General features: G+C 45.0%; 1 protein-coding gene across 1 annotated transcript; it reads right to left on the reverse strand.

The window, feature by feature from the left end:
• Positions 1 to 1,199: 1,199 nt before the first annotated feature.
• LOC124693174 (beta-glucosidase BoGH3B-like) lies at positions 1,200 to 6,120 on the reverse strand. Its single transcript, XM_047226640.1, has 8 exons — positions 5,929 to 6,120; positions 5,734 to 5,823; positions 3,726 to 4,229; positions 3,251 to 3,643; positions 3,025 to 3,138; positions 2,772 to 2,945; positions 2,426 to 2,627; positions 1,200 to 1,834 (listed from the first exon to the last, which is right to left on the reverse strand). Exons 2-8 carry the CDS (start codon positions 5,818 to 5,820, stop codon positions 1,344 to 1,346), a joined length of 1,965 nt encoding a protein of 654 aa, XP_047082596.1. The 5' UTR covers positions 5,821 to 5,823; positions 5,929 to 6,120; the 3' UTR covers positions 1,200 to 1,343.
• Between the last annotated feature and the right edge of the window lie 6,144 nt (positions 6,121 to 12,264).

The following is a 12,264-nucleotide window of genomic DNA, read 5'->3' on the forward strand; positions in this document are numbered from 1 at the left end:
CTGTGTTGAGGCTTGCAAGCTAAATCAAGTTGTAATCTTGTACCAAGGAGGAGCTGAAGATATTAGACACATTTTGTTTACTTGTCGGCAGGCTAAGGAAGTTTGGAAAGCTTTGGGTTTAAAAGAGGTTATTAGCCAGGCAACTAGGGGTGAACGGTCAGGATCAACTGTCTTGGAAGGAATCCTTTGTAAACCGGAAAATAATTCTAGGGTACTGGGAATGCTTAATCCCTAGGAGGTGGTCGTTGTAACGTGTTTGTATATTTGTTGGCAGAGGCGTGAACTAGTAAAAGGGGAGAAGGTCGCTGATCCTTCTAGAACGGCTTTTGCAATTTGTGCTCTAACATCAAACTGTGTCCCAACTTCATCGGAGAAGACAAAGTGGAAAGAAGTTCTATGGAGCAAACCTACACGAGGAGGATATAAACTGAACACGGATGCTGCGTTCTACCCTGATGGCGGGGGTGCTGCAGGAGGAGTGCTGAGAAATGACAAAGAAGAAGCCGTTGCAGGGTTCGGATGTCTCGTGGATCATGTTCTTGATGCTGCATCCGCAGATGCTCTTGCATTACCAAGGGGTTTGGAATTCCTGGAACAAATTGGAGTGTCAAATGTCATTGTCGAATCTGATTCCTTGAGTTTGATCCAAGCTTGCAATTCATTGATCGACGTTTGGAGTCCTTTCTATGCTATCCTAGCTGAATGCTTCAGGAAGGCTTACTCCTTAGTTATATTAGCTTTGTTCTTGTCTTAGAGAGGCAATCAAGTAGCTCACCACGTAGCAAAGTTTTGTTTCAAGTCTAAAGAAGTTGTTAGATGGGATGGAGAGCCTCCTGAATTTATAATGCCTTTTGTAATCAATGATGTAACTTTGTTGGCTCATGAAAAAATTAGCCGGATGGCTTTCCCCTAAAAAAAAGCTGTAATCGCAAGATTGACAAGAAAAAAAAAACAGGTGTGATATGCGTCCTTGCCGATAATTTTCTTATGTTGTTTATGCATGGCATTTAATGTGATCGATCTGTTGATGAATCCGAACAAAAAAGCAAAGGCATACATCAGATGGGAACACATCCCACACAAACGGGCAAGCACACATATAAACTAAAAAAGCGGAAAAGCTGCAGCACAGCGAGGCCCGATAGGAGGCGAGCGAAGCCAACCTCTTATACCAGGCATAACTCAAATGGAGATGAAAATAACATATTAAACATCTTTTACCGGGTACTCTTCAGCGAGACATTATTTCTCTTTCGCATAACCCAAAACTCAATTGTACAACATACATATATAACCTTGTCGCAACGATTCAAATGCACGACTAAATGATTTATGAAATTGTGCTAAATCTCCGTCAGTTCTGAACATTTCAGCCCATATCCAACATGGAATAATGGATCATAGTTATCATCTCCAACATGTACTGGCAGTTGATCAACAGACCTAGACCAAGTGAATGGTAGCTTGCCCACAAAATCATGGTCTCCAAAGAGGCAATCAGTAATTCCCATGCCCTCACTTCCAGGTAGCCAGGCAGCAACTAGAGCATCTACCTTCTCAAGAACTTGTGGCTCGATAACCAAGGGTCTTCCCGATAAAACAATCACTATGGTAGGGACTTTACAAGCAACACGAGTAATGAGATCAGAACCGTTGAATGGAATACTAAGGTCTGTTCTATCCCCCGACCCTTCAGCATACGGAACCTCACCAACTACAACAACTGCGTATGAAAATTCCCTCGTTTCAATGGTAGCTTCAGTTGGGGATTCCTCATATACAACTTCAGTTTCCACTCCCGCAGATTCTTGTATGGCCTCTAATATGGTTGTACCTGTTGATATTGATAGCATACTTAAATAGCTGGTTCTAAAGTTAATAAGACTGTGCGGAGTACAGGCTTAACTAGGTCATATTTATAATGATTAGGTCTAGCAAAAAATGGCGTTTGGCTTACAAGAAAAGGGGAAAATGTTATGTTATTTGCATAGCAGGAAATCATTGTGGCTGAGTTTAATTTCAGCCCCAGGATGAGATTAAGAAAACACCACATGCATACTTTTTAGTTCAGTGTTTCTTGGTTGCTCTGTGGTGCGTACCATGTTTTGTGGCATCTTGTATGAAGTTGTTATGATCTAGAATCAAAGATTGGTAGTGTCTCTTGTATTTTGTTTTGGCTTTTAGTACAAGGCAGGAAAACATCTTGAAGTTCAATTTGGAAACAACAGTTTCACATTTTTATGCATCATGGCACTTGAAAGCATGGGAAAAGTCATCTATAACGTCATATAAGTAGAAGCTATCCTGGAATTCCCAAGTAGTGAAGTAGATGCAATTTATTTGGAAGAAAGGTCATGGTAAGTGTTCCCTCAATTAAAAAAGGTCACGGGTGATATATTCTTGTGGAGTTGAATTTTCTTCTTACCACGGGTTATCTTTCCACTGTCTCCATTCCAAGACATCGTCCATCCACCACATTGATATCCAATATTGTCAGCATGCGTCCCGGCAACAAGTATTCTTTTTGCATTTTTGGCCAATGGAAGGAATGGCTCATTCTGATTCTTGCCATTTTTCAGAAGAACCAAAGACTTTCGAACAGCCTCACGTGCCAGCTGCCGATGCTTCTGGAAAAATTAAAATTTAACCATATCATATACAGTGACTAGTGAGTAATATCGACCAATGTTAGATAGTCCAAAAAGAATAAAAATGAGAAGAATTGACAGCAACAACGATAATCATAGATACGGGACATGCATTTTGAGTACCTTGCAACCAATTACGTCTAGTAGAGATGGGTCTGAAAATGGCTGGTCAAAAACCCCAGATATGAACTTAACCCTTAGAATCCGCTCAACAGCATCATCAATCCGTGATACTGGTATCTCCCCTGACTCCACCAAGAACAGAAGATCTTCCAAGAACTTCTCAAATCTGAAAAGGTATCATGACCTGTAGAATTCTTAGAGGATTGAAAAGAGCCCGTAGCAGAATGTATTAATTTAAGATGAAAAATTAAATGAACAATACCATATCTATTCCAGCATTAACCGCTTGGGCAATGCAGTAGCGATAATCCGACCCTCGAGGCTCGCTAAGCCTGTCAATACCCTCCAAGTCTGACACCAGAAAACCCTGTGGAACAAGAGCTTGCACATGTTACCAGGTTGAGCAATTACAAAACAGAGGATTTGCATCAGTCTACTTATTAATAAAATAATAAAAATAAACATAGGTTCCACACTACCTGGAAGCCCAACTTGCCCTTTAGAACGTCTGTAAGCAGATAGCGACTGGCATGTAATGGCTGGCCATTCCATTGAGAGTAGGATGCCATGACCGTTGCCACAGCTTGAGTTATACAATCAATGTAGGGTTTCATGTGGATCCTTTCTAAATCAGCTAAGGAGCAAATGGTGTTCCCTTCATTGATCCCCTTGTGAGTGCCACCATCCCCTACGAAATGCTTGGCACAAGCAAGAACATTTTCCCTAACGGAACGGAGGAATGGGTAACCATGAGGGTGGCCTGCTGGTGGCTGACCCTGCAGTCCGGTGACAAGGGTGGTCAAGGAGCGCACGATCTCTGGGTCCTCGCTGTAGCTCTCGTAGCATCTCCCCCATCTCGGGTCCCTACAAACCTGATGTACCAACCCGTGTTTTACTTTCTGTTGCAACTACGGTGACAATGGTGTTCCAGAAGAGTTTTTGAATTTGACTTACGGCGACGCAGGGGGCGAAGGCCCAGTGGATGCCTGTGGCGCGGACCTCGAGCGCCGTGGCCTCGCCGATCTTGCGCACAAGCTCCGCATCCCTCGAGGCTCCGAGGCCGGCGTTGTGGGGGAAGACGGTGGCGGCCAAGACGTTGTTGTGCCCATGGACTGCGTCGGTGCCATAGAGGATGGGGATGGCGAGGCGCGACGAGAGGGCAAGGCGCTGCGCGTCGTCGACCATGCTGGCCCAGTCGGACGGGGAGGCGCGGTCGTGGGGCGCGCTGCCGCCGCTGCTGAGGACGCTGCCGGCGCCGAGCTCCGTGAGAGCGCGGGACGACACCACGGTGCGCTCGATCTGAGCCATCTGGCCTGCCTTCTCACTTAGCGTCATCCGGCCCAGAAGGTCGCGCACACGCGCCTCCACCCGCGCCGACGCGTCCTTGTACAGCGGCACCTCGCCGGCCATGATACTGCCGGTAAACAAGCACAAAGGTACGTACATGACTGGGTCTGTCTGCTCAATAGAATAATAAAGGTGAGTCAGTCAGTCGCTGTGTGTGTGTGTTTGTGTTTGTTCGCGCCACCACCTTCTTCAAATAGAGGTATGCGCCGTTGCGTGGCTGCACTTTCCTCCTTTGGAAAAATCAGAACATACATTGCACGAGGCAATATTTCTTCTTTCACAAAGCTAGCTACTCTGGGTGAAGTGCACGTCGCAACAGCAGGATTGGCTAAGAAAAGATCGATATCTTGTAATCTTGATATGATACAGATAAAAAAAAACTACCCCTCTTACACTTAGGAAATATCGAGATCTTGTAATCTTTTTATGTGTACACATAAAAAAATACAAAGCAACTACACGTGAATCCGACATTCATGGAGTCGTCCTCGCCAAGCTATATAGAAGTATGTTCAACCTCCCCATGTGGGTGCCATGTTGTTCCGGTTGATCGGGATACGCACGTGGGAACTCAAGCAATCGGAGAAGCTGTGGGATCGGTCGCCTCCACTGCCATCCATCTTCCGCATCAGACGCTTATCCTGGTGGCCACTGAGGCGTTTCACATGAGACAGGGCTGGGGTCCCATGATTCTCAGGATTGCAGACGATGGAGATGAGTTTGGATGAAAAAAAAGAATTGCTGTATATTTTTTTGAAGAATACGCAACCAAAGGTTGTATGTCATTTCATTAAGGTTAGAAAGGAGTTAAGTCTACTCCTCCCCTCTACCTGCTGAACTTCTCGTTACCCTCCACAGTGAGATGTCATTGATAGAACTACTTGCAGTAACACGGAATTATGCCGATCGGAAGTTCTAGCATTTTGCTCCAGCGAGATGTGGTGCAATCCTGCAATTGCCACAACGGGGTGCTATGCTTTCTTCAAGCAGGGCTATATAGCCTTTTTCTCTAAAAAAAATGGGGTTAAGTCCTTCTCCTCCTTATGCATCTGCTAGGAATTAAGGTCCACCAGTCTGCGACGGTATCATTTATGGAGGGGACGAGACCGGAGAAACCCCATCGTCCGCCACAGTCTGAACCACAATAAACGAGGGAAGGGACACTGAACCATGAGCTGATCTATTGTTTCCCGGCACTTATGATAGAGGGACATAGCGGCGACCTGGGCAGACCACGGCGTTCCAAGAATTGCTGTATGTTAGTTGAGTTGAAGCTATTTATCTGGATTCCAGTTATTCTATGCTCAAGTGGTTTCACTAATTCAGTTTTGTTGGCTGTTTTGGCGACAGGATGAGCAAAAACCTTGTAACAGGTTGTCGAGCTAGATGTTTTCCATTATGCTTTGTGGTTCTAGGTTGCTGTATAGTAGTGGTTTATTCCTATGATCGTTGGCAGAGGCATGGTTTGATGATGTTTCTGGACGGGGGACAAAACTCTGTTTTCAAGATATGATAGGATTCACAAGTTCAGTTATCATACTGTGCAGTTCATTCAGATAAGAAACTGAAACTCGGGTATGATCCCGTTGAATTAACAAAGAGCGAAACAATATACCTCGGCTTCGTATGACGCCTGCCTTTGTCCAATGCCATCGCGCTTCTCGTACCAGCCCGGCCTCGCTGGGTGCACCCGCCCAAGCATGACCTGCACAAAGCCAAGGCAAGTAAGTAACTGATGAGAAGTTCTGGAAGCCATCAAATCGAATTTGCAGATGGTGACGCGACTGAGCTGCGTTGCTATGGAGCTCACGTTGGGGTCGATGGGTGGGGCACTGGGGCGGCGAGGCACGGAGGATTGGCGAGATGGAGGAGGCCGGCGGCAGAAAATGCACCGAGGAGGTGGCGCCGGCCACAGCGGCAGCGTCCAAGGAGAGCTACAAGGGTGCCTCTGCGGCGGGGTCTGGGTTCAGGATGGGAGCGGCGGCCGGGGACGGCGACCGCCGGGAGCGCGACGAGGCACCGCATGCCGGAGATATTGGGGCACAGAGAGCTGGAGTACGTAAACCGATCCCGAAGGCGTAAACTAGTATGCACCGTTGCATTACCGGCACAACTAAAGCCCATATAAATTAGGGCCCAGCCCAGTAACCCCTGGAAAGCCTGTCTCCCGAGTCTCGACAATATCATGTGGGCTTTAGCGATGCGTGCACAGTTCCTCCCGACACTGTTCAGTCATAGGTTCAAAGCTGGCCCATCAAAGAAAAGGGAAAACGCTTGTTATCAGCCGACCGATCCGGGGTAAAATATCGGTCATCTTGGCTGACGCGTACTCCGTTCTCACATCCTGCACCGGCAGCCTTTTTTCTCCTTCACAATTTCTCACGCTGGCTACATGGTTTTTCTCCTTCACAATTTCTCACGCTGGCTACATGGTTGTCTGCACTATCCAACAATTTATTGTCCTACGGTCTAGGAGATGGCGTGTGAGGCAGATGGAGATGTAGCTTTTTTCTCACACTTCTTTATGTTAAAAAGCTCCACTTCATTCCCACCGTGTGTGTACACCAATATTTTACCAACAACCAAGAGATGACGTGTGAGGTTTGCTCTATGTAGGCATATGCATAAATTTTTATTAAAAAAATTGGACACACCTGCGGAGCTAGGCGCTCTGCTCACCCGCATCTATTCACGCGTAGTTACCTACTTTAGCTTTTCGGGTATCTGCTAAAATATGTTTTCGATCATGGTGCTCCGATGACTCGGTCCTAAGCAACGGGAGCTCAAGGGGGTTGCCATCGACAATGTTGTACATGTGATTTCAATTTATAACAAACATGTATGCGTTTTGTTTCATAATCATAGGCGATAAGTTTGCAAGATTTATATGCAATTGCTATAATTCAGTGTGTTCCTCAAAAAAAATCGATCATACAAATTGTAACAAACATATATTATTTTTGTTTAAGAAACACACACAAAATGTTGTAATATTTATGGAGGTTCGCTACAAATTTATTTTTTCCTAGGATTTTTCTGATGTTGTATACATGTTTTTAATTTGTAACAAACCCGTATGAGTTTTGTTGGGAAATAACATGCGTGATATTGTAATGTTTTCTAGGTGGTTTGCTACAAGTTATGTTTTTTCTTGGATTTTTCGATGTTAAGAAAGTTGTTTCACAATGTAATAAAAGTATAATAATTTTGTTGTAAATTCATATGCGAGATGTTGTAAAGTTTTTGGATAAGCGTTTGTTGTAATTGCTTGTGTTTTTTTATTGTAATGGTTTCTAATTTTTATAGTAATTTTTGTTAATTTTTGTTACAAATAAATTAGCTGGAAAATGGTGTTTATCCACCTTTTTATTGGTGCAGAAACATGTTTTTGTTGTATATAATTTTATTAAAATATTAAGTTATTTTTTGTTGCAAACCAATCTACACATTTTTTTTTGTGGAAACCATCATAGCTTAGTCTTGCCTGATGAGCAGCTACGAATTTTATGTAAACTCTATCCGTGAACTTAGCTTTGGAGCAATCCCCACGTCAATCAAATAGCATAGAAAATGTGAAGGCCTCAGTTGCCAAAGCTACCTTAAATGCATGTAGCAGCCTACGGCAGCCTAAGTAAGAAACAGTGCAGTGCCGCAGTATAGTATGCATCCAAAGCATGCAACAGAGCAAGCTGGGGTCCACCAACGTGTGAAAGCTTCCAAAGCAAGGACAGTTTTGACCATACGATGCGGAACCAACGTCTATCATGCGACCGATCTGCACACAGGAATCAGTCGCCCGACGCGTAGCACGCGCCAAAGAAAAGAGCTGCAGTGATAGGGGCATTGGCCATTGTATAGTTCTTTTTTTATCAAATTGCAGCGTCAACAGTGACACGAATGGTGTTTTAAAAAACAATGACATGACTGATTCTAGAAAAACATATGAGACTAGCCGATCAACAAAGGCAGGTCTACCTCTGTATTCTGCTCTCCGAAAAAAAACATAGCAGTATCCATTCCAGCACTAGGGCGCCATGTTGGTATTCCCTCGGTTCCATAAAAAAAAACTAGCTGATCAACTTTTTCTAGGGCGCCATGTGAAACACCGCATGCAAGTGATGTTTTTTCCCTACGGTAAAATATTGACTTCGACTTTTATTTCATCCAATTCAAGAATATTTTTTGTAAAACTTTTTAAAATATAAAACAGCAGAAAACAAGGAACTGGCACTGTGATATCTTGTTAATAAGTTAGTGCCAAAAAATGTATAAAAGTACAACGAAGTATGAGCAAAACATATATGAATTAGTGTAAAACAAGCATGGAGCATCAAAAATTATAGATACGTCTGAGACGTATCATACACCAACAGAAGGTAAGAGACCACATGTGTATTGATGAAGTCGCCCTGTGAATACCCTGCAAAATTTTTTCGGTTTTGCATCCCTGTTTAAAAACAACATCATTGCGGAAGTTTCAAATAGCCAAACCGAAGCACATACTCCTACTTGAATGTGAGCTTTAGTTTTCTTATCTATCCCATTTTTGGGTAGAAGAGTGATAACTCCAAAATTCAGTTTGAAAAGAGGCAAATCGCCATCCTGAAGCTACGCAAATAAGCCCATTAGGTTTAATTTAATGACCTCCCAAATTGTTTGATAAAACTTCGCTGGAAACCCGTCTAGCCTGATGCTTTATTATGCTCCATCTAAGAAATAGCTTCCCACCTCCTCTTCTGTTAAAGGTACTGTGAGAATGGCCTTCTCTTTTTCAGACAGTTGTGCAATGTCATGAGTGACGTCCTCTCTCAAGACATACTCACACGATTCCGGAGCCCCAAATATTTTTGTTTAGTACCGTAATATAGACTTTCAGCTTCGCTTGACCCACGATTGTCCCCTCATCATGTTCAAGCTGAAAGATCTTCTTTATATGTTTGCCATTCACAACAAGGTGAAAATACATCGTATTATTCTCACCCTCTTGGATATCCTTGACTTTTGCGCGCTGAGCCCATTTAGACTCCTCATCACGGCTAAGTTACGCTAGGTCTATGTGTAAGGGTATTTTACTCTTATCCATTATTTTGGTAACAATGACACCGTGCTAGAGTATTTGGCCTAATATATTTGTAAGGATAATCTCAGGTATTAGGCAATGAGGCATAAATGGTGTATCAAAGGAACAAGAAGGCTAAAGGAGACCCCCACTTCAACAACAATCGAAAAGGGGTCTACAGCTAGAATCCGGTCCGCAGCCCGGTCCAACCGGGCCAAGCAACCGGCCAGTCCGGCGCACAGCTCGGTCCACCGGTCGCCAACCGGGGCAAGTCCGGCGCACGACCCGGTCGACCGGCCGCCAACCGGGCTCCACACAAGAACACAGCAAATCCGGTTGCCGACCGGTCAACCGGCCTGCAGACCGGCGAGTCCGGCGCACGGCCCGGTCGACCGGTCGCCAACCGGGCGCCAACCGGCCGCCAACCGGAGGAGCTCCAGGACCAGCAAAGGGCGTCCGGTCGCTGGTCCGGTCCGACCGGCCTCACCACCGGGCTGTCCGGTCTGTGGCCCGGTCAACCGGGATTCTCGAGGAAAAAGCTGAGGTGGCAAGTGACCAATGGCCATATTTCGAAGAACACTATAAATAGGCCTTCACCTACCTCTGAACAGTTGGGCACTACACTACAAGCTGTTCTTGAGCTCTCTCTCTCTTACTCCATTGCTAGAAACACCAAAAGCCTCAGATCTCCCTCCTCCTCCACCCAAACTCAAATCCCTCCGTGGAATCGCTAGAGGAGGACCCGATCTACCGTTCTACCAAGCCAAATCTCATTCCCCCTTGTATTCATCGAGAAGCTTGCTTCCTAGGGTTCCTTGGAAACCCTAGGTGGGCAAGAGGAGTCCGGAAGCATCCGGGCTGTGGATTTGCTCCGGGCAAGATTGTGAAGGTTTGGAGGCTACCTCAAAGTCTACCACAAGTGAGTGAGCTATTCCTTCGTGGGATAGGCTCCGGAGAATAGGGTGAGCCTTCGTGGCGTGGGGAATCCTTCGTGGGACCTCCACCCCTCCAAACGTGACGTACCTTGTTGCAAAGCAAGGGAACACGGGAATACATCCTCGTCTCCGCGTGCTATCGGTTATCTCTAACCGAACTCCTTACTTGTGATTTAATCGCTCGTGAGAGCCTTCGTGCTCGAGTTAGTTGTATCCTCATATAGGTTGCTTCACCTAGTTTGCATTAGGCTCACCTTTATATTCCGCAAAGCCTAATATTGCAAAGAAAGAATTAAAACTTGTAGAAACCTATTCACCCCCCCTCTAGGTTTACCATCTCTATACTTTCAATTGGTATCAGAGCCCGGACTCTTATTAAGGGCTTCACCGCCTTAAGAGTGAGATGGATAAACTCTTCGAGGGTCTAGATGACGACTCTAACCTTTCGGTTAAAGAGATGAAATCTAGACTCTTGGCATATGATGCCGAGAAGAAGAAAAAGGAGGATGAGCTACAAAACCAAATGACAGAAATGTCTTCCATGCTTAAGAAATTAACTAGTGGACCTCCTCCTAGTACGGCCTCGGCCTCTCTAGGGAATTTCCATGAAGTTAATCATGACTATCCCAAAAACACTTCACCCATGCCTCATATAAACCATAGTGGGAATGTTCCCCATTTTGATGGAACTCACTTTCCTTTTTGGAAATCTTCTATGGAATCTCATATTCGCAGCTGCAGTGTGGAGTTATGGGAGATCATTGTTCATGGATACCGGGAACCACAAGATCCCATTCGGTTGACCTCCACCGAATTCTACAACCGTCAACTCAATGCCTCCGCACGTGACAAGATTAGAAGTGGCATCAACCGCAAGCTTCTTGATCAAGTCAATGACATCGACTCCGCTAAAGAGTTGTGGGATCGGATCGTAGTACTCCAAGAGGGAACCGATTTGATCCAATCGGCTCTTTATGAGACCGCAAAGCAAGAGGCTCACCAGTTCATGATTCGAGATGGAGAATCCGTGTCCGATGCCTACGCTAGGCTTGGTGCTCTTAGAGTAAGAGTCAAGGGACTTGGTGTTGAGAAGTACAATGATGGCTTCGAGATGAATGAAGCATTCATAAAGTCCAAGGTCATTGCTATGATTGCCGTCAAGCAACAAGACACCAACCTTGCACTCAACTTGCAAATCATGACCAAGAGTGCCGATCTCAACTCCGATGATCTCGTCTCCTATGTGGCCGCCAATGAAAACATGGCCAAAGCGGGAAAGAGGCTCATGGCAATGAACCGTGTTGATGAAGCCTCACACAACCATGAAGCGTCACACAACCTTGCTCTCAAAGCTAGGGCCGATCATGGAAGCAATGAAGACTATGAAATTGAAGAAGAAGAAGAGATGACTTCAACTAGTGACATTGCTACCGACTTTGCTTTCTTTGCCAAGAAATACAAGGCAAAGTTCCCAATGCTCCTCAATGACAAGAAGAAGAAGAAGAGAACTTGCTACAATTGTGATGAAGATAGCCACTTTGCAAATGAGTGCCCTTATGAGAAAAGGGTAGACAAGCCAAGATTCATCAAAGGGGTCAAGCCAAGATTGAAGCCAAACCCAATCAACGATCGATTCAAGAAGAACAAGGGAAGAGCCTTTGTTGGGGCCGAGTACTTGTCCGATGATGAAGAGGAAGATGAGGAGAAGGAGGCCGGGGTGGCCGGCTTGGCTTTCTCCAAGCCCGGGTCACTCTTCACATATGACTACTCCAAGGACTACTCCACGGAGAATGATGTTGGTTCTTCCTTCATGGCAAGAACAACTCAAGATGATGACTCCGATGACTCTCCCTCCTCTACAATCGTTGGCTCTTGTCTTATGGCAAGGGAAACCAAGGTAATGGAACCTCCACCTTCCCTATCTAGTGTTCTTGATGATGAAAACGAAAATCAAGAAGAATTAATTGTGCTTAAGGAACTCTATGATGTTAGATGCACCCTTCGTGGTGAAGCTCTTGTCAAGTTTGATTTCTTGATGGACTCACTCAAGGAAAAGGATGAGTCCATTGAGGAATTAGAATATCATTTAAATGAGAAGGAACGGAGATTCAATCTCCTAAGACAAGAGCTAAAAACCGAAAGGTGCATATCT

This window comes from Lolium rigidum, chromosome 2 (genome assembly GCF_022539505.1).
Source record: "Lolium rigidum isolate FL_2022 chromosome 2, APGP_CSIRO_Lrig_0.1, whole genome shotgun sequence".
In the NCBI taxonomy this organism is placed as follows: Eukaryota; Viridiplantae; Streptophyta; class Magnoliopsida; order Poales; family Poaceae; genus Lolium; species Lolium rigidum.

Coding starts and splice junctions, on each gene's coding strand:
- LOC124693174 (XM_047226640.1), bottom strand. CDS start 5,820: ATGCTTGGGCGGGTGCACCCAGCGAGGCCGGGCTGGTACGAGAAGCGC. Junction 4,230..5,733: donor AGGCGTCATACGAAGCCGAG/GTATATTGTTTC, acceptor TCTATTGAGCAG/ACAGACCCAGTCATGTACGT. Junction 3,139..3,250: donor AGGGCAAGTTGGGCTTCCAG/GTAGTGTGGAAC, acceptor CTTGTTCCACAG/GGTTTTCTGGTGTCAGACTT.